General features: G+C 37.2%; 1 protein-coding gene across 21 annotated transcripts in view; it reads right to left on the bottom strand.

Moving 5' to 3' along the window:
- Window positions 1-20,562, bottom strand: part of CADPS2 (calcium dependent secretion activator 2) — a 530,843-nt gene that overhangs the window by 118,805 nt on the left and 391,476 nt on the right. For all 21 annotated transcript variants that reach the window (XM_032870302.1, XM_032870364.1, XM_032870304.1 and 18 more), the window contains one exon: window positions 3,470-3,571. In XM_032870302.1, coding sequence (XP_032726193.1) covers window positions 3,470-3,571 — 102 coding nt within the window. The remainder of the gene's footprint in view (window positions 1-3,469; window positions 3,572-20,562) is intronic.

Raw genomic sequence — 20,562 nt, 5'->3', positions numbered from 1 at the left:
TTCTTTCTGTATTTAAACATTATATTCCTAACCTACATGTTAATATTTCTAATTCTCGGTTTTTCAGTTTTATATATTCTTCTACTAACTTCCCACTATGGAAGTTAGACTCAGAGGTATAAATGACATATAACTGCACGTATTTAAAATAGGTAATTGATAAGTTTTGACATAGGTATACACCTGTGGAACCATTACCACAATCAGTTTAATATACATATTCATGACGGCCACATGTTTCCTCCCCATCCCATGAGCCCAAGCAAGCACGGATTTACTTTGTATTTGGATTGTTTGTATTTCCTATAATTTTATGGAAGAGGGATATTATAGCATGTATTTCTTTGTGTCTGATTTCTCTCGGTATATTTTGATATTCATTCATGCTATCAACCATTCATTCCTTTTTATTGCTCAGAAGTATGGGAATACACTGCTTATCTTTTCCTTGTTGATGGTCATCTGGCTTTTCATATTCTGGCTCTGATGAATAATGCTGGTATGAACGTTCATATGAAGTGTCTTTGCGTGGACATGTGTTTGCATTTCCCTTGGGGAATAGCTACAAGTGGAATGGCTGGGTCATATGTTCGGTGTTTGAATTTTTAAAAACCTGCGAACTACCTTATACAGCGGGTTGTACACTTCTATACTGCTATCAAGAGTATATGCGAGTCCCAGCTTCACATCCATGCCAACGCTTACTGGATGGCAATTATTTTTCTAATTTTAGTTGTACTAATAATGTAGTAGTACTGCATTGTGTTTTAGTTCATATTTCCTTAAAGAATAAGAATGTTGAGCACCTTTTCATATGCCTTGTCACCATGTGTCTTTGGTGAAGTATCAGAAACAATTTTTTATTGGGTTCTTTTATTTCTTATGAATTTTTAAGAGATACTTAAATATTCCGGATAAAAGTTTTTTTGGAGGGTATCTATTGTGCAAATACTTTTTCCCATTCTGAGATGGGTCTCTTTATTCCCACATCAATGTCTTTAGAAGATCAAACGTACTTAATATTGATAAAGTTCAAGGTAACATTGTTCCATTTATGAATCATGATTTGGTGTTTTGAATAATCTTTGCTTAGTATAAGAGCAAAGAGATTTTCTGTTTCCTAGATCTATCCATTTTGAGTCAACTTTTTAATCAGGTATGAGGTATGGGTCCAGGTCGGTATTTTGCATTTGGCTATTTAATAGTTCTAGCACCATTTATCGAAGAAAAGTGTACTTTGCAAACTATCTTTGTATATCTTTGAAAACCAATTGACCGTACATGTGTGAGTCAATTTCTGAACTGTCCATACCACACAACCTTGATTACTGATTTTTAAGCAAATATCCTTGCCTTGCTCTTGATCTTAGGTGAAAAGCATTCAATCTTTCACTGTTAAGTATAAAGTTGCAGGTTTTCCACAGACACCCTTAACAGGTTGAACATACATTTGGTAAGAATTCTTTTAATACTACTGTTTACTAATTCTATCTTCTGTGTCACTTCCACATTTGGCTGTTTTCATTCTCTCCATTGGTCATAGTTTACCATTTCTTTGTATGCCTAGAAATTTTTGACTGGATGCTAGGCATTATTATTTTATATTATTGGTGACTCAGTACTTTTGTATTCCTTTATTCTTGAGCTTTGTTCTGGAATGCAGTTAAATTACTTAAAAACAGTTTGATTTATTTGAAACTTGATTTTAATCCTCATTAGGAGAGATAAAAACAGGGTTAAATTTTTTCTATTACTGAGGAAAAATTCTCTTGAGTATTTGACCCTCTGTCCATGACTTAGAAGCTTTCCACCATGGGTGGTAGAAAATGGTACTCCTCTTAGCTTTGGGGATTATCTCCTGTAATCCTACCGCAGAGTGAAAGGATTATTTGTCTGACTTTATTTTCCATACATACATGCTTAAATCAATACTGAGTTGAAGACTCCAGGAGGACCCTCAGCAAATACCTGTAGGTCTCTCCTCTCTTTTCTTTAGAAGTTTGACCTGAAAACTCTGGCTGCCTTCCCTGGACACCCATCTCTGTCTTGTCAAGGCAGGGGTCCACTAGGATTCTCCTCCCTGGGCCATGGCCCAGAAGCACTCTCGTGGTGCCAAGCAGAGACAATGAAAGGGCTTAGTCATTTATTTTTCATTTCTGAAGAATCACTTTTATTCATTCATTGTCTTATGTTTAATGTGCTTCAAGAGCATTTTTCCACATTTTAAAAAAATTAAAAAGTTTGTTTCAGGTGGGAGGGTAAATATAACACTGTTACTCCACCTTAGACATATGTAGGTTTTTTTTTTTTTTTCCTTTTTTGGACTACTTTCCCCCATCCTAAACGTAATTCCTGTCCTTCCGATCTTTCTAACACAGTTATGCCATTTTTGGGCGTTAAATTCAGTATTTATATTATGTAAATGTCCTAGATAAGTGAGACACAGTATATACTATGATTTATGTGCTATTATTTTGTTTATAATTAATACTTGTCTTTGTTTTTAATATCCTCTTTTTATGTATGTAATCTAATGTAACTAATATAATTAATAGATCTCCAAACTCAATTCCAGGTGGGTAAATCCTCTCTCAATATACTAAAACAGCTTAGTATTTTGTCACTTTGATTTACTTGAAGAATTTTTCTGACCTGCTCTCATCAGAACTGGTTGCTTTCTAAGCTCAATCATCACTTGGGGTTTCTATTAACTATCACTATGAAGACTCCCTCCTCTTTAACACTGATTTTCTGTTCAGGGATCTTAACTACCCGTCTTTCTTTGTCTCCTTTGTCTTGAATTGCATTCTCCAGAAATATTTCTGTTTTTAACCATTAGGTTCTATTGAGCTACCTGTAATCAGGGGAAAAAAATACCAAGATTTTGATCTTTCATTCTGTATATGTTTTTTAGTATCAATGGTTAATTTTTTTTTTTTTTTGAGCAAGGAAATGTGCCAGGCAACATGGCCCTTGTTCTCATATAAATAATGTAAATTAAATTACTAATGACTTAAGAAATGGATATTATAACTATGTGATAAGTTACTAGTGATGAGTAGAGATGATAAATGCTGAAAGACATCAGGTTTTCTAGTCTTTGCTAGAATGATCAAAAACCAGCTCTAATATGAAGATAGGACACAAGAAGCTCCTTCTCTGGTGACCCAGAGAGGGAGGACTACTCACCAGAGCTGGAAGAGGCTACTCAAGGACAAGAAATGCACAAGCGAGAGAAGCATTCCACAAATTGAAGGGGTAAGGGACCTACCTTAATGAATGGTGGAAACTGAATGGCAGGCTTAGAAAGAGACCACAGACTGAGGAATATGGATCTTACCTGAGAGGCGATGGAGAGGAAGCTGATAGTTCTTGAGTAGCCACGGAAAGACATAATAAACCTCTATAGGGAACTGGAGTGTTGAGTGAAAAAAGCAAACACTTAATATTAATGAACAGAGTATAATACCTGAAATGGCTTATCTGGTTTTCCAAAAGGGAAGAGAGTCTTTCTTTTATCTCCTCAAATCTCTCTTTTTCTTCCATTGAAACAGTTCCAATTCCATCAGGCCTGGAAAACAAAAATCACAATCAGTAATTTATACTGATAGAATGTTTGCTTTCATATATTTTATATCTTTATATATCTTTATTTATATATATTTAAATATGCATTTATCTTTATATCTCTATTTCTCTGAAGAATAATGAAGGAAAATGCATATTGGTCCACAGAATACATATTACTTGCCCCTATAATGGAAATTTATTTAAAGGAGGTATTTGTGGCCATTTGCTTCATATTTTGACCTGGAACGAATGGAATGGAATTATTCTGTTTTAGACAGCTTTCAAGGTAAAGGATTACAATAAATATTTTCCAGATCTACTGAAAACAATGACTAGTCCTTGAGAATGGTAGTGAAAAGTATTTTATGTGGTACCAAACATTTGACAAATTGAATAAATATTCCATGGATGAAAATATTATAAAAGAATACTGAATGCAAACTAAAATGTTTTAACTACTTTTCTTCCAAATAAAAATTAAGCTAATGTGAAGCAAGAGATTTCATTCTAAGTGTAAAAAACACAGAAAATTTGAATGCATTTGGTGATTTACTGCATTATTTTTTTCGTTTAAATGTGGGGGTTTATAATTCAAAACAAATAGCTGAATAAAAGCTTACAGAGAACACAGATGAGCTACATTTCTGGAGCTTGTGCTCAGCCAAATATCCCTATGCAATCAAGGCAAGTTTTATAAGGACTTTTAGAGGTAGTTATGAAGACCGAACAGAAATCTTCTCTTACTAAGGTCAGGATTAAAAGAATAAAATATTTCTAATAATGGATTTAGAATTTATTCTGTATCAGTTTAAGTACCAGGTTGTATAACAGTCATCAAAAATTTTTAACACATGAACTTTAAGTTTGTTAATGCAATGAGAAAGATCTATTAATCTCATGTTCCAAAAGTGTCTATTTCAATGAAATGAATCTTTTGCATTTGATAATTAACACCAATCACTTCCTCCTCTATTAGCTTATTTTTCTAAAGATTGCATTTTAGTTCCCAAAGACTTATGTATTATAATTTTAACTAATTTTTAATATTATGGGTAAAATAGGTAGAAATGATTATGAAAAATAAAGAAAATGAATGCTTGGTATAACTTTGCCCGGAAGATTTTTATTTGGTGCTCCCACTCTTTTTTTCATCTATATATAAACATGTGTGTGTGTGCATGTGTATCTTTGATGCTTGCAACTAGTCAATTAGGATAAAAGCAATTAATTTTAAAGTTATATATGAATCATAATGACATAAAGACCTTTTATACATCTCAAATCATCATTTCAGTCTGAAAATTGTTTTGCCATTATAGAGAACATAATGTTATTTCAGATACTCATATGCTGCTGGAATTTATGCTTTGAAAACCTTACAATTATACTTCATTCCTAAATAGGGAAACATCAATTATTTTATTTCATAGTCAGAATAATACATCCTACCAGAATGTATTTTCAATGTGAACCGCAGCAAGACTAATGGCAAGTATTGGTCTTTCAAATACTTTAGGAAGGAGAAAAGAAAATCTGATCTATAAATTACAAAATAATGAACTCTGAGCTAACCCCCATAATTGATAAAAATTTATTATATTACAATAATTTATAATATAATGCATTTTATCACATATTACTTCAGAGTCAATTCCCACTGAGCAAATGATAGCACAAAACCAAGACTATAATTTAAGTATAATAATGATCACAAAACTTCAAGTGGAGAGTTCTATATACATCATTAACTTGGGAATTTGAGCATTCAGATGCAAACTATGACTACATTATGTTATCATATAGGTAGCATAAAAACTCACCACTAAGTTGTGGGTGGGTATTTCACTCTATACGTCTATGCAAACTTGATGAAAAAGAGCAAAGAACTTCTATTTATTATTCTGATGACTGATACGGTTCTTTGGCTTTGCTCTCTGACAGACACCACATGGTTATATTAGAGTGAATTTTACTGTTTGCTTCAACTGTCAAAGGAGATTGTGATTCACAGCGATACAGCAAGTCATCCTGTCATATTAAACTTCATTGGGGCACCTCGCCTTCCCGACACAACAGAGCCAGGGGTTTAGGTGATGAAAAGCGAGAAAGGTAAGTCAGAGGAACATCATTTGTGTCAACTTTCACTAAGACAAAGACTGTTGTATACAGGGAAAAGCCATCATTTTAGTGAGTTTATTATTAAATTAGGTATACATCTGACAAGTTAAATACAATAGTATCTTGGACCTGTCCTTATTTACATGCCTTTTAGTGCCTACACCAGACTATGTACTGACTATCAGGTATATGAAGTGGACATCTATACCTAAGTGATTGGGAATAAATAACAACTTTATGCAGTCATGCCTAAAAGTAACAGCTCTTTCTAATATTATTTTTCCCGGGGCGCATGGGTGGCTCAGTTGTTCATCAGCTCAGGTCATAATCCTGAGGTCATAATCCTCAGAGCATAATCCAGCCCCGCGTCAGGCTCCCTCCTCAGCAGGGAGTCTGCTTCTCCCTCTCCCTCTGTCCCTACCTTTGTGCCTGCTCTGCCAAATAAATAAAATCTTTTAAAGATATTAAAATTATTCTTCCCAATAAATGCAAATATGTCCTGTGTCATCAAGATCTTCCTTATCATAGCCATTTATTAAAATTTACATAACAATGATCAGTAACAAAGTTCTAAATATGCTCCTGGTACTATGCTGTTTTATATGCATGACACAGCATGCTCACAGCAAACCATTCTCCAGCATCCAAGAAAGGAAGCTGCTGAAGCTCAGAGAGATTAGGTGACTTCCCCAAAGTTGCACAGCTAACAAGAGCCAGAGCCTGTACTTGAACCTAAGTCTCTTGCATTCCAAATCTAGGGCTCTTAGAGCCCATGTTTTATTCTCTTTCCCCAACACTTTCAGAGAAAGTAATAAAGAGGGGGAAAAAACCACCTCTATTAAAAAATGTGAACTGAATCTGAGAAGCAATGTGTAATATTTTAAATATACTTATATCAGACATTTTCTATATCACTTATATAAGGCAGAGGGCTTAAATAGCTATAAAATTTAAGATAAATGACACTGAATCAGTAATTCTTTTTTTTTTTTTTTAAAGATTTTCTTTATTTATTTGAGAGAGAGCACAAGTAGGCAGAGCATCAAGCAGAAAGTGAGGGAGAGGCAGGCTACCACTGAACAAGGAGTGCAATGTGGGGTTCAATCCCAGGACCTTGGGATCATGACCTGAGCCAAAGACAGAATCTTAACCGACTGAGCCACCCAGGCACCACTGAATCAGTAATTCTATTAAAAACAAAACAAAACAAAACAAAACAAAACAAAACTCAACAAGGTCAGTCCTTAAAATTTGTATTTGCAGAAAGTAGCTTTAAGATAAACTATTTGTAAGATAAACTATTTGTATTTTATGAACATCCATCTAGTAGACCCAGGGTAACAGAGATTTAAAATAATAGCTTTATAAACTCAGCTTATAAATTAATTTCTGTTACCTATACCCTTCAAAATATCCCAAGTATGGTTACACCCTTCTTAGTCTCCTTCTTCTAGTCTTTTCTGTGTCAGAGTAACAGCAACACACTACAGTGAGCTTATTCCAAGCCTAAGCCATACCTTGTAATTCTAATACTCATTCCAAAACTGAACATTCTTGGAACTATCTGCAAGACCTTGTAGGACCTCCCCCTCACCCTGTACACACCCTGATCTTCTCTACCCCTCATAGCAGGTCCCTTCCCTCTAGCCACTCTGGCCTCCTAGCTTTTCCTTAAACACAGGACACATCCTCTGCCTCAGGGCCTTTGCACATGCTGCTCCCACTGCCTGGGATGGTATTTTCTGAGGCACACAGAGCTTGCTCACTGCCTTCTCATCTCTACCCACATGACTCAGGATTAGTGAGGTTATCTCTAACCACCTGCTGTAAAGATGTAATCTCCCATTCCCACAGGTCTCTTTTCCTTTAACATGCTTTGTTGCTGGTTATTGTACATAATGTGTCATCACCCCACATGTGATAGATCTGTTTATTGTTTGCCTCCTTTGTGCTGCACCCCTGGTACCCAAACAGTAGCTGGCAGATTGATGCTAAATGGCAATTAAATGCTAAAGACGTGAATAAATGATACACCAAATATAAAAATATCAGCTATAGCAGATAGTAAAAACTCATGAATGAGTAGTATCACAAATATTATTGCTTATTAGTATTAATAGGGCATAAATTAATTGGAATGTTTTAAATCATATAACAGTAGGTAAAACAGGAAATTTTTTGAAAAGCAAACAGTACAGGAATTATAGTTAAGTAGTCTGGGTAAAAAGACCTCTGACGAAAGTTAGCTGTTTTTATATTTAACAGAAAATTTTTAGTATTTACCTGTCATTTTAATTATTAGTGAAATCATTTGCTTTAAATATCAAGGATAGAATTTTTCCCCTGAGATAATAAAAGTAAAGTAACTAATGCCTCTTTGATACTGATAAAAAGACAATATTAAAATATGGTTATTGGCAGCACCTGGGTGGCTCAGTGGGTTAAGCCTCTGCCTTCGGCTCAGGTCATGATCTCAGGGTCCTGGGATCAAACCCCCCATTGGGCTCTCTGCTCATCGGGGAGCCTGCTTCCCCCTCTCTCTTTGCCTGCCTCTCTGCCTACTTGTGATCTGTCTGTCAAATAAATAAATAAAATCTTTAAAAAATATATGGTGATTGAAAATTCTAAGGTAAAAGGCCAATTTTCTGATTTAATGTTAATTGGAGCTTAATTCTAAGACTGATAAATAGCAGTTTTTAAGCTTAATTCTAAGACTGATAAATAGCAGTTTTTGCATCAGTTGTTCTGATGCAAAAAAAGGGCATTTTCATGTATTGAGATTTAAATTTTTCATTTTTTTCCTGGGGCCTGTAGTTATTTAAAATCACATGATTTTAGTAGGAAAGTTTTTTCATTTTCCATGAAAGTTTAAGAGCAAATTATAAAATACAGTTTAAAGGTAGATGCATTCTTTTAATTATAGATAAAAACAAGTAATGATATAGAACTTCCTTCTGGTGTTACATAATAAGCAAAGGGACAGCAAATATATTTAGGTCTACATTAATTATACTTGATTCTTAAAAAAAGGAATTCATACCCAATGGAAATTCTGCCACTGATGCTTACCAACCGTCTCTTCTATCTACCTATGGGTCTCAATCTGCTTCTAGAGAAAGCATTACATGTAGGCACACATAGGTGCGCGCACACACACACACACACACACCCTTTTTCTGAAAGGCAGATTTGTCCAAAAATAGTTCTTATACATATTAAGGGCTATACAAATTATTTTCACTAAATTCCTGCATGAACTAAGGGATCTCACGATGGATTTTTGAACTTGTGTTATTCATCAATCTGGCAGAGTAGGCATTTAAAAACAAACAGAATCCATTCTGTATACTGGACATCTTGTCACCACTATCAACTCTTTCTGTAAACAGTACAATATAAGCTTTAAATTGAGAAGGCTCTTCTTGAAAGACTACTCAGGAACAAGAGAGAGAAACTGTATCCTCTTCTCCATCTTCTATCTCTCACGGCTTTTGAGGTGTTTCTGATAAGAAATTAGTTTCTATGAAGGGAACAATCATTACATTTCGAGAAAGATCTAAGAGAAAAAGAGTGTGAAACTGGGTTGCAGAGTCGGGCATTTGAGTGGAAGAGTAAACATCAATGGTGGAACCTGCTTAAATAATTAAATATGGACTAACCCCATAGCTCTACGTCTCTTGAACAGTTTACAGTTCACACTTTTTATGGTCTTTTTTTCCAGTATAATATAACCTTTCAGAAGCCCATAAAGACCAATAAGAACAAATTTTAATATCCATTTCATCTGGCTGCCAACAGGTTTTAAAAAACAGTTGCCCTGAAACATCCTCCAAAAAAAGAGAAAGGGTTAGAAAGCCCAAGGATGTTTTCTGAACATTACAAGACCTTGCTGGAGGTCCATAATGGAAGCAAGGCGTATATTAAGGAGCTTGAGAAGTCTGATAGTAAAGAAATCTGCTTAACATCACTTTTCAAAATTATTTAATCATGGGATCTCTCCACAATTCCCACTTAAAAAGCATCATTTAGTGCTGACAAGCCATCTGTTTTATTACTTCATGAAAACTGTACCATACTCTGTGGTTATTCTCTCAATCATTTTATCAGCTAGATCCAACTCTAGATACGTGAGAGATAAAAAAGTGTCCTTGGTTTTATAATCTCTAGGAGTCTATGTGTTGCCTGGAACAGAGTGCTCAGGAAGCCTGTGGGTTGAATAATACCCCAGGAGTGAACACTGTATAGAAAAGTCTTGTAAACTGATGAGTTCGATTTCTTTCACCACTCCATAGACCCCTTGACTCCCCAGTGCATCAGGTGTGACCCGCTGTCCTGGCACTTTGGAGGCTTGCAATAAAAGCTATTTTACACACAGCGACAGGGCAAAGGACCAGGTTCATGGTCCTTTGCGTTTCTTAGAGGCTTCTTTTCATGTGCCCTCTCCCAGGAGCAATGTAGGACATCTTCGCTTCCTCTAGACAAAGTGAGACGGGGACAGACACATAGGGAGTAGCATTTCTGAACTGTCAATTCTGCCCACAGCGCAGCAGGTAAAAGTCACTTTGCACTTCATGTCTTTCCCACAAATACCCATTTGTGAACAGAATAACAAGGAGAGGAAGACACAGGATGAGAATAAGAAATTATGGGAAGAGGAAGCAGAAACAACAGCCTCATATTTCTGTTCCCTAACCTAGAACGTTTCTTACTGTTACAAACAAAATGGTACTTCATTTGGATGGTCATGTATTGGTCACAAAATCAGTGTCTTTTCATTTTCCTTGAAATTTTACTTATCCAGAAGAAGTTAATTTGACCCATATAGTATTGAGCTAGAAACAACATTTTCTTTGAGAAAATATTTTGCAAATAAAATTTAAAATTCCTGTTTTGTTTCTAAGCACTCCTTCCTCCTAATTCTTATATGTATTTCCTACTGTAGTCTATTTTCTTTGGTGGTTGTAAAAAAAAAAAAAAAGATACCTCTTTAAAAAATGCAGTAATTGGACTTTTTGAAGATATGAGATCTTGTGACTCAGTTTTTGTGTTAAGTTACTGATGAAAGACAGGTCATGGACAGTAATCAAGGTGTTTGATAACTGGCTTTTCCTGGAATCAAACTAAATTCATTACCACACATCATTCTAGAATTCAAGAGAAATAGAATATTGAGGTGATTTTTAGATAAAAATAAAGGGTATTAAGATTGGTAATAATTCTCTGATAGGTCATCTTCACCCCATACCTAAAATTATTTTTAATAAACCAGTTTTTAGTTTTTGTCTTTGTGTTTTTCTGAATTGCTCTTCTAAATTACATACATATAGACCTTTAACTAAAAATTTCTTTAAATGTCCCCAATTATAATAGGTAATATTCTTTTGTAAATATAATTCCAGTTTTCATTCTACAAAATCTAATCATACGTTTTAACTGATTTTCAATTTGATTCTTTTAATTTTTTTATCCTTTTAATGAAGTATCAACATCTCACATTATTCAAATATCCTAATATATGCTTTTTAATGGATGCATACTTCATTTTATCATGTACCAGAATTTATTAATCCAATATTCCATTAGAATTTAGACTTTTCCCCTCTATTTCTTCCTACCATATACAGAGTACATAATATACTTATCTTCTTACAGATATATAATCTTACACTATAATTTTTTTAAAGCATCTCTTACTGTTTCATTGGAGTAAATTCCTTTTTTTTTTTTTAAAGGATTTTATTTATTTGTCTTACAGAGAGAGAGAGAATAAGAACAAGCAGGGGAAACAGCCCAATGTGGGGCTCGATCCTAGGACCTTGGGATCATGACTGAGCTGAAGGCAGGAGCTTAACTGACTGAGCCTCCCCAACTGCCCTCTTGGGGTAAATACCTAAAAGTATATTGTTAGTTTAAGTGGTGCTGTGGGCTGAACTGTGTGCACCCTGAATGAAAATTCATACATTAAAGTCCTATCCCCCAACATTACTGTATTTGGAGATGAGGCATTTATGAGGGAATTAAGGTTCAAAGAGGTCAGTCATTAAGTATGGGGCATGAATCTGATAGGATTGGTGGCCTTATGACACAAGGATAAGGCAGTCATCTGGAAGCCAGGAGAAGAGTCTCTCCCAGGACCGGACCGTGTCGGCACCTTGATCTCTGACTTCAACTCTCTAGAACTGAAAGAAGATACATTCCTACTGTTTAAGTCACCCAGTTGATGGAATTTTGTTACGGCAGCCCAGGCTAGGGCAAATGTAGTGGTATTCTCAACATCTAATAGATACTACGAAATTGCTTTTTAAGAAAGTACTTATCAGTTTGCACTGTGACCCATGTGCATGAAATGAATAATTTCCCTGCAACCTCACCAACGGCAGTTTTTATGTTTTATCATTTTCAATTTTATACATAAAAAGTGTATTTCATTGTCTTAATCTATAACTTCTCTGCCGTAAAATCATACAATTTTTCTAGTTTACACAGGGTCTTTCCATGATAAAAATCATTGCACTTGATTAAGAACATTATTTAATTGTGAACTCTACCTACCAAGGGCCCCAACATTTCACCCATAAAATCTGTAAACCAATGGCTCCACATCATTCATTTCCTTACTTACCAGATATCTACTGAGTACTTATCTAGTCCTGGGGATAATACAAGCACAAGAGAAATGTCTCCTGCCCTAACAGAGTTTATAATAGGGAAAGGCATAAATAAGAAGAATCAGACTATAATGTACAGTTACACTGAAGAAGGGCAAAAGTACAAAGCTGTGAGGTAGTATGGCTTTCCAGGGAAGGAGTCAGTTGGGGAATGGTACTGAAGTTGAGATGTGCTAGACAAGCAGCAGTGAATCAGGTGGGACCTGAAGCAGAGGTTATGGAAGGCGCGCCAACAGGTTTGAGAGAGGTTCAAAGATTTCTTTCTTTCTTTCTTTTTTTTTAAAGATTTCTTTTTCAAAATGCAAATTTCATCATGTGACTTCTGCTCCGAGTATAGATTGACTGGATATCCCCAAAATCCCTTTTCACTACAAAACACCTACAGTGTAAGTTATAATAAGCATACAGTTAAATGTTGTGCTAAGCTTATAAAAGAGTCAAAAAAATTCTCCCAAGGCCAGGAAAATGAAAATGAACCAGAAACTGAAACCAAAGTAGGGATGAATGTGAACACCAAGGCTGCCTTGGGGGAAAATGTGGAAGCCAAGAGGCTTTACAGCTATGTTTAAGAGAATGCACCACTGGGTCAGCAACCTCACAGCCTGCTGAACCTGATATTCCTACAAAAACTGGGACCCGTGAATGGGCTGTAGGATCCATTAAAGGATGGTCCAGAAAAGGTCAATATTTTTGTAGTGGGGAACCCCCAAGAAAATCTGTCTGTTTCTACAACATCTAAAGAGTGAGTGAAGGAGTCTTTCCTGAGAATATGCACCATACGCCTGGCCTCGTTAAACTGGGTACTACCAGTGCAATCAAGAAATCACCAAGATAAGAAAATAAAGTAGCTCCAATAACACCTCCATCACCAAATAAAAGAGCAAATCCTCTTTAAAAAGAAAGCATTCTCAAAACAGGCCTTGCAGGGGCGCCTGGGTGGATCAGTGGGTTAAAGCCTCTGCCTTCAGCTCAGGTCATGATCCCAGGGTCCTGGGATCGAGTCCCACATCGGGTTCTCTACTCCTCAGGGATCCTGCTTCCTCCTCTCTCTCTGTCTGCCTCTCTGCCTACTTGTGATTTCTGTCAAATAAATAAATACAAATCTTTAAAAAAAACAAAACAAAACAAAAAACTGGCCTTGCAGAATTCTCATAAATTTCAAGTACATGTGCTTACTAAAACAACAACAACAACAAACAAATGCTTAGCTGAGTAAGAAAACAGTGACCGATGTCAGGGGAAACAAGATAAACACCTAGAAAATTTAGTTATTAAAATTGATCAGAATTTATAAAAGGCTTAAGGAAAAAGGGGGGAGGGATAAAAACCAAGAATCAGAGATGTTCAGAAATAACCAGATGGGTTTTAAAAAGAACCCAATAGTATTTCCAGAACTAAAATATCAGTAACTGAAATTAGCAATATGTGGTTTGAAAAGTAGATGTTATAGCCACAAAGAGAATAAAGTAGAGAAAGAGTTGGCAAACTATAGCCCACCACCTGTTTTTATGAATAAAATTTGATTTAGAACACAAGCCACAGTCATTCACTTACATATTGCTCATGGCTCTTTTTGAACTAAAACACAGAGTTGAACAATTGTAGCAGAGACTATATAGCTCACAAAGCCCAAAAGAGTTATCGTGGGGGCGCCTGGGTGGCTCAGTGGGTTAAAGCCTCTGCCTTGGGCTCAGGTCATGATCTCAGGGTCCTGGGATTGAGCCCCACGTTGCTCTCTCTGCTCAGCAGGAAGCCTGGTTCACCCCTCTCTCTGCCTGCCTCTCTGCCTACTTGTGATCTCTCTCTGTGTCAAATAATAAATAAAATCTTTAAAAAAAAAGATTTATTGTGTTTACTATCTGGCCCTTTATATAAAAAACTTTGCCAAGTTCGACTAGAAGAGAGAACTGAAAATATAACATAGAATGTAGCTGGAGAAATAAGCAGACAGAATTTGTATTACAGACAGTAAGAGAGATACAGAAGATAAAATGCCTCATATATGATATTTGGAATTATAGAAAAGAGTGGGGTTAGAGGAGAAACAGTATTTAAAGAGATGACAATATTCCAGGATGATGGCAAACGTGGATCTTCACATGCGCATCAGAGTAAATTCAAAGAAATCCACACTTACTCAATATCAGGGCACATGGGCCAGAAATCCACAGGAATCCCAAGCAGAATCCATGAAAAGAAATGCACATGTAGCTATGTTACAGCGAACTCGCAAAGCACTAAAGCACAAAATAATCTCGAAACTATCTGGAGAGCAAAGACAAATCCCCCTCAAAAGAATGGCAATCCACTGTGAACGGCCTTCTCACCGGTGACACAGGAAGCCACAAGAAAACGGAGCACTACCTTCAAAGTGCTGAGAGAAAGTAACTGTCAATCCACAACTGTACGCCTAGCAAAATTTTCTTTATAAAATGTGGATGAAGCAAGCACAATTCCAAATAAAAATTCACTATCTATAGGCGCTCCATGATAGGAAATCCCCAGGAATATATTTTAAGGAAAAAAAAGGAAAATAATTTCTAAATCTAAGCAAGTATTGAGTATTGAGTATTCATTATAGGAAATTCCAAAGAATATATTTTAAGGAAAAAGGAAAATAATTCCTAAATCTAAGCAGGTACTGGGCACGCATTTGAAAACAGAAAAATAAACAAACAAGGATATAACTAAAATGCCAGACAAAATAAGTCTGTGAGCAAGGAAGGGCATGTCTGGAGCAAAGTGTTCCAAGGTCTCTCCACTCTTTAGAAGGATAGGGAATTTGTTGATTCGCATAAAGCTTAAAAATTTAAGAATATGCACAGTAAAATCTTAATGTTGGAAAATGTAAAATATTGAGGGTGGAAATAGAAGATCCTGGATGAAATAAGAAGGCAAGAAAAAACAAAAAGCAGGGCGCCTGGGTGGCTCAGTGGGTTAAGCCTTTGAATTCGGCTCAGGTCATGATCTCAAGGTCCTGGGATCAAGCCGGACTCTCTGCTCAGCAGGGAGCCTGCTTCCCCCTTTCTCTCTGCCTGCCTCTCGGCCTACTTGTGATCTCTGTCTGTCAAATAAATAAATAAAATCTTTAAAAACAAAAAACAAAAAACAAAAAGCTTACAAACATGAGTCAAAAAAAGAAAGGTCAAAATAAAATGGTAGAAATGAATTTAATCGCATCAACACAGTGCTAATTGTAAAGTGTTAAGTGGATTAAAAAACAGAATTTGTCATAATGGAAAATTAAATCAGAATCTAGCTTGTTATTTATAAGGTACACTAAAACACAAGAATACAGAATGGCTAAAAGTATGAATAAACATATCAGACAAATACCCACCAAAAGGTTACGTTAATAACCACCTAAGTAAACTTGAATGCAAAACGCATTGTTATTTATGAAAAGGGCCATCAAATAATAATAATTTCTATTTACCAAGAAGATTTAACAATTTAAAACTTGAATGTACCTAATAAATAATCTCAAAATATCCAAAGTAAAAATTGGCCTAAGTAGAAGGAAGAAACCACCATGATACCAACAGCTTTCCACTCATCAGTCAGGGAAAATACAAGAGGAGTCCGAAGCATGTTTTAGTACCAGAAAGTAACAGGTGCTTTAAAGTAAAAAAAAAAAAAAAAAGGATGGGGCACATCACAAGGAGTCAGTCTAAAAGAGATCTCAATGGCTCAAGCTGGAAGGATTTGAGCAACAAAATAAAGCAGAATCAGATTACAATGCAAAGTACCAAAAAACTACAGATGAATCCAGACTGATATAAACAAATGGTTGATTAAATAGAGAACAATTTTCCTTGCAGAAGAATTCCAAATAAAGTATGTAACTGGTCCTCCCTCAGGGAAGTGTCATTTAATGCCACTTGAGTGTGAGTGGGACCTAGTAACTTACTTCCAAAAAAATATACAGAAAGCAAAATACTATCTTTACAGTGGAGAAACCTGGCATATATTACCTTGGCTAACATGACCAATGGTGTCCTATGGATATCACGTATTCCCTGACAGGATGAGGGGAGAGAGCATTTCATCCCTTCAAAAACCCATCACCTCAGTCTAACCATGAAAATGTCACACAAACCCAAATTGAGGGATGTCTGACAAGATACTTGACCAAAACTCTCCCAAACAAACAAGGTTGTGGAAAAACAAGACGGAGGAACGGCCACAGATCAGAGGAAACATGACAACTGAATGCAATATGAAAGGCATCCTGAGTTGGACTTTGGAATAGAAAAAAAGGACATCAATTTAAAAAAACGGAGGTGCCTGGGTGGCTCAGTGGGTTAAGCCTCTGCCTCCGGCTCAGGTCATGATCCCAGGGTCCTGGGATCGAACCCCACACTGAGCTCCCTGTTCAGCGGGAAGCCTGCTTCTCCCTCTCCCAATCCCCTTGCTTGTGTTCCCTCTCTCACTGTGTCTCTCTCTGTCAAATAAATAAAATCTTTAAAAAAAAAAATGGACTATGAAATCCAGATAAGAACCAGTGGTTAACAGTAACATGCCAATGTTGGCTTCTTGTCTTGACAAATACACCATGCTAATATAGGATGGTAACATTAGAGGAAACCAATACAGAAATTCCCTGTAGTATCCTCACAAATTTTCTGCAAATCTAAAATTATTCTAAAAAGTTGATTTAAAAGAAAAATTTAATGAAAAGGAGAAGGAGAAGTCTAGTTTAACAAAGCCAGAAGTTACATCATTGACAAGACTAATAAAGCTTACAAACTTCTGGCAAGATGAATTGGGAGGAAAAAGAGAAGGTAAAAATAAACAATATTAGAATGTGCAAAGAGCAGGGAGAGCAAAAACTACAAAGAGAACAATGTGAAATTAATATCAACGCATTTGAAAACTTAGGTAAAATGCACTATTTCCTGGAAAGCCATAACCCTAGAAAACTTGCTGAAGAGATAAACGGAAAGCTTATACAGTTCTTTAACCACAAAATCAACTAATGCAATAGGTAAAAATCTTTCCACATATAAGGGTCAAAGCCCAGATGGTTTTAAAGATGAGTTATCGATAAATATTAAAAAAATAAGTCATTTGACACTTATCCAGAGCAAGCTAGAAAACTCTCCAAACTCATTTTATATGGCTATGATAGCCTGGATGGGAGGAGTATGAGAAAGGGAAATAATTGGCCAATTTTGTGTATCAACATGGATCTAAAAACCCTAAACTGACTGGTAACAGTAAGTGGTATGGATGTGCATAGATAGCTTTTTATAATTTTTTTTTTAGTTTTTTATGAACATATAATGTATTATCAGCCCCAGGGGTACAGGTCTGTGAATCGCCAGGTTTACACACTTCACAGCGCTCACTAGATAGCTTTTTATGTAACAGCATTACATACTACATTTTTAAAACTTTAATACATTAGAAAATCACATGGAGATCCAACTGAAGACTCCAAACTTCTTCACACCTAATTCCAGATTAAGAAGGCTCTAAATGCTTAAGAAAAGCTACACTGAGGGATCGCTCTTGTTTCTGTTGGTAACCTGATCTGAATTCTAACACCTATCGAAAAAACCCTTTGCCTTGCCTCTTTCTCAAGGATGTACCCTCCCGTGGTAAATCCAGCGGGCTCTTTTATGTATTATTTTAGAAAAATCCTGAGCTTCATGCTGCGAATGAATGGCATGCAGGGAAAACAGAGGCAAAGGACTAGTGACCTTCATAAGCAGTCCTCCGGTCGCAGTCTAGTGACTAACCTACCTTGGATGACGGCCTTCTTGACTCCTGTTTTTGGCCATGTCTTTGCCACTGTCCCATTAGGCCACATAGGGTCTTCCAGCAACATGAGTTATGCGGAATTGATTTAACTATTCATAATGAACAGATGGGAAACTGAGGCTCAGACTGGACCAACTGCTCAAAATGAAATAGCTCCTAACGGGAGAGCCAGGACAGGAAGACAGATGTTCTGACTCCTGGCTCAGTGCTACTGGCAACACAGTCTCTCCGCCTACCGCTCACTTTCTGCTTTTGTCTGTCTTGTTTTGAAAGGCACAGTTCCTTTACTCCAGTACTGAACTCCAGGTTCAGTGGGGACAGATGTTATTGCTAGACAAGCTTCACTGAGGCAGATTTGAGGTTGCTCTATAGGTTCTGACGGAATCCAGAAAGCAGCTCAGGGTATACTGAAAAGGTACTCAGTGACCACTGCCCCTTCCACCTTTGCGCCTGGCAGATGAAGCCTGTTTAACAGGCCCCATTACAGGAAAACGACCCTTGCTCACAGCAGTTGATCTGGCTGCCCACCTGTCCCAGAAGCGAGTCTCCAGATTCACAACTGATAGAACATTTAACTTATTTTCTCTATGTCATATATCAAAGACTAGGATGAAGAAGCAAGGGGGAAAAAAAAAAGCAGTAAGGAAAATCCCTGATGAGCCTATTTGGTGCAATTCTCTATGATTTTACTCAAAAATGCACCCGGGTCTCTAAAACTAGAGATGGGAAGTTGAGGCCCAATTTCTGCAGTGATAAGTAAGAGGAAATGTTATCTGTGCAGACAGGGACATCATCCTATCATAGCACGACGGATCCCGTGAAGGCCACCTATGACTCTGTGACACAAGCTGGAGTCCAGAGAAAGCAGGGATGACCTTACGGATGCTCCCCAGTCATGTCCCAGTCCTGGGCCCCGCCTGCCTTCGCCAGGGTGCCGCATCCACACCTGACAGTCGGCGGGGACGTCCCAGCCATTCTGTGCTGCTGCTTTAGCTCCCTCGCCCTCCGCCCAACGAGCGAAACCAGGATGTATAACCGCACACATCGACCTAGAACTTTGCCCTGCGGTGCATTGTCTCCGAAAGGCCCTTTTCTCGCTGCTGTGGGTCCTCAGGGGCGCGCTCGCCCAGGGAGTGGCTGTGCTAATCACCGGCGCGGGCGGCTGTCCTCCTGCGGGAATGTGTCTGTGGCTGTCCTTGACTCGCTTTTTGCTTTCTGCCTTTCTTTTCCTCTCTCTTCTCAGTCTGAGCACCAGCCAGACCTTTTCTGTTGAACTCTCTTCTTTGGTCGCTGAGACGCTCCGAGAGCTATTCACGGGAGACGCGGCGGCAGGGAGCCCCGGGAGAGCTCGGAGCCGTGTAATAGAATGTGCTCCCGGAGACGTCGCTGCCCAGACAGCACCGCTGTCCTTCACTTCAGTCGGGAACAAAAGGCAATCCTTTGTCCCTTTGAATTTTCGACAGAGGTAGCTCAGGTAATGAGCCAAACGGTGCTCTGAATGTGTGTCTCGACAGACATAAAAATGATCCTAAAGAGAGACGATGCAGGGACTGCGGAAAAGTCAGACTTAATGCAGACGGTATTTTCAACAAAAGTCTCTATGAACAGCAGATACCGCAGACCTGGGGTAGAGAAGCTTACGTTCCTGAGGCCAAGTTGCAAAAACCCGGACATTCTATCAGCAAAAAACTGAAGAGTTCTAATTACGTATGCGCCACAGTATTTCCACTTGGCATGAGGTGTTACAGCTCTACCTACTTTTCCTGGTTTTCTCATCTCACAATGTACATCCCCGTGGCTGGGTGGTAAAGGCAAGCATGTTAGAATTAGAACTAATCAGTACTCATAGAGTATAATTCTCTAGTATCTTCATGTCAGTATTGCCCCTTCTACATATGAACCTTGGAGGTTCAGAAAGGTTAAGTGATTTGCCCAGCCTAGGTCACTTTGCAGATTTTAGAGTCAGATTCAAGTAGGGATCTTTTGTCTCTTTTTGATTCTTTTACTGTGACAGCATGACATTTCTGAGTGATATCTGTTAGACTCTAAAGATTACAGGAAACATGTTACCCTTCAGTTTATCTTAGATAACTTCTACCTTAAACTGAAGTTCAAATTTCCCTAAGACCGGCATTTCTCCTTTTTTCCTTAATCTACATGTCATCTAAACGTTGAATCCCATACTGACTCAAATTTGTTTACCACCACCCAGCGACTCCAAAGAATGTACACATTTTAACCTAGAAAATGGATTTAATGTGTAATATTAGGTATAATACATACATGAACATATAAACACACCTGAAATTACACTTTACAGTGTACCATTATAAAAAAAACAGTAGTTTTATAGAATAAAAGTAACTATGGCAACCTATAGATTCAAATCATGCTGCCTCCGAAGCAGCAGTTTCCAGGTGCCTCAGTAACTTTCCATTAA

The sequence above is a fragment of the Lontra canadensis genome, unplaced genomic scaffold, assembly GCF_010015895.1.
Source record: "Lontra canadensis isolate GAN:19392208 unplaced genomic scaffold, GSC_riverotter_1.0 scaffold2, whole genome shotgun sequence".
In the NCBI taxonomy this organism is placed as follows: domain Eukaryota; kingdom Metazoa; phylum Chordata; class Mammalia; order Carnivora; family Mustelidae; genus Lontra; species Lontra canadensis.
Note: the sequence above shows the minus strand (reverse complement) of the source record. Positions and strands in the feature narration are given on the sequence as shown.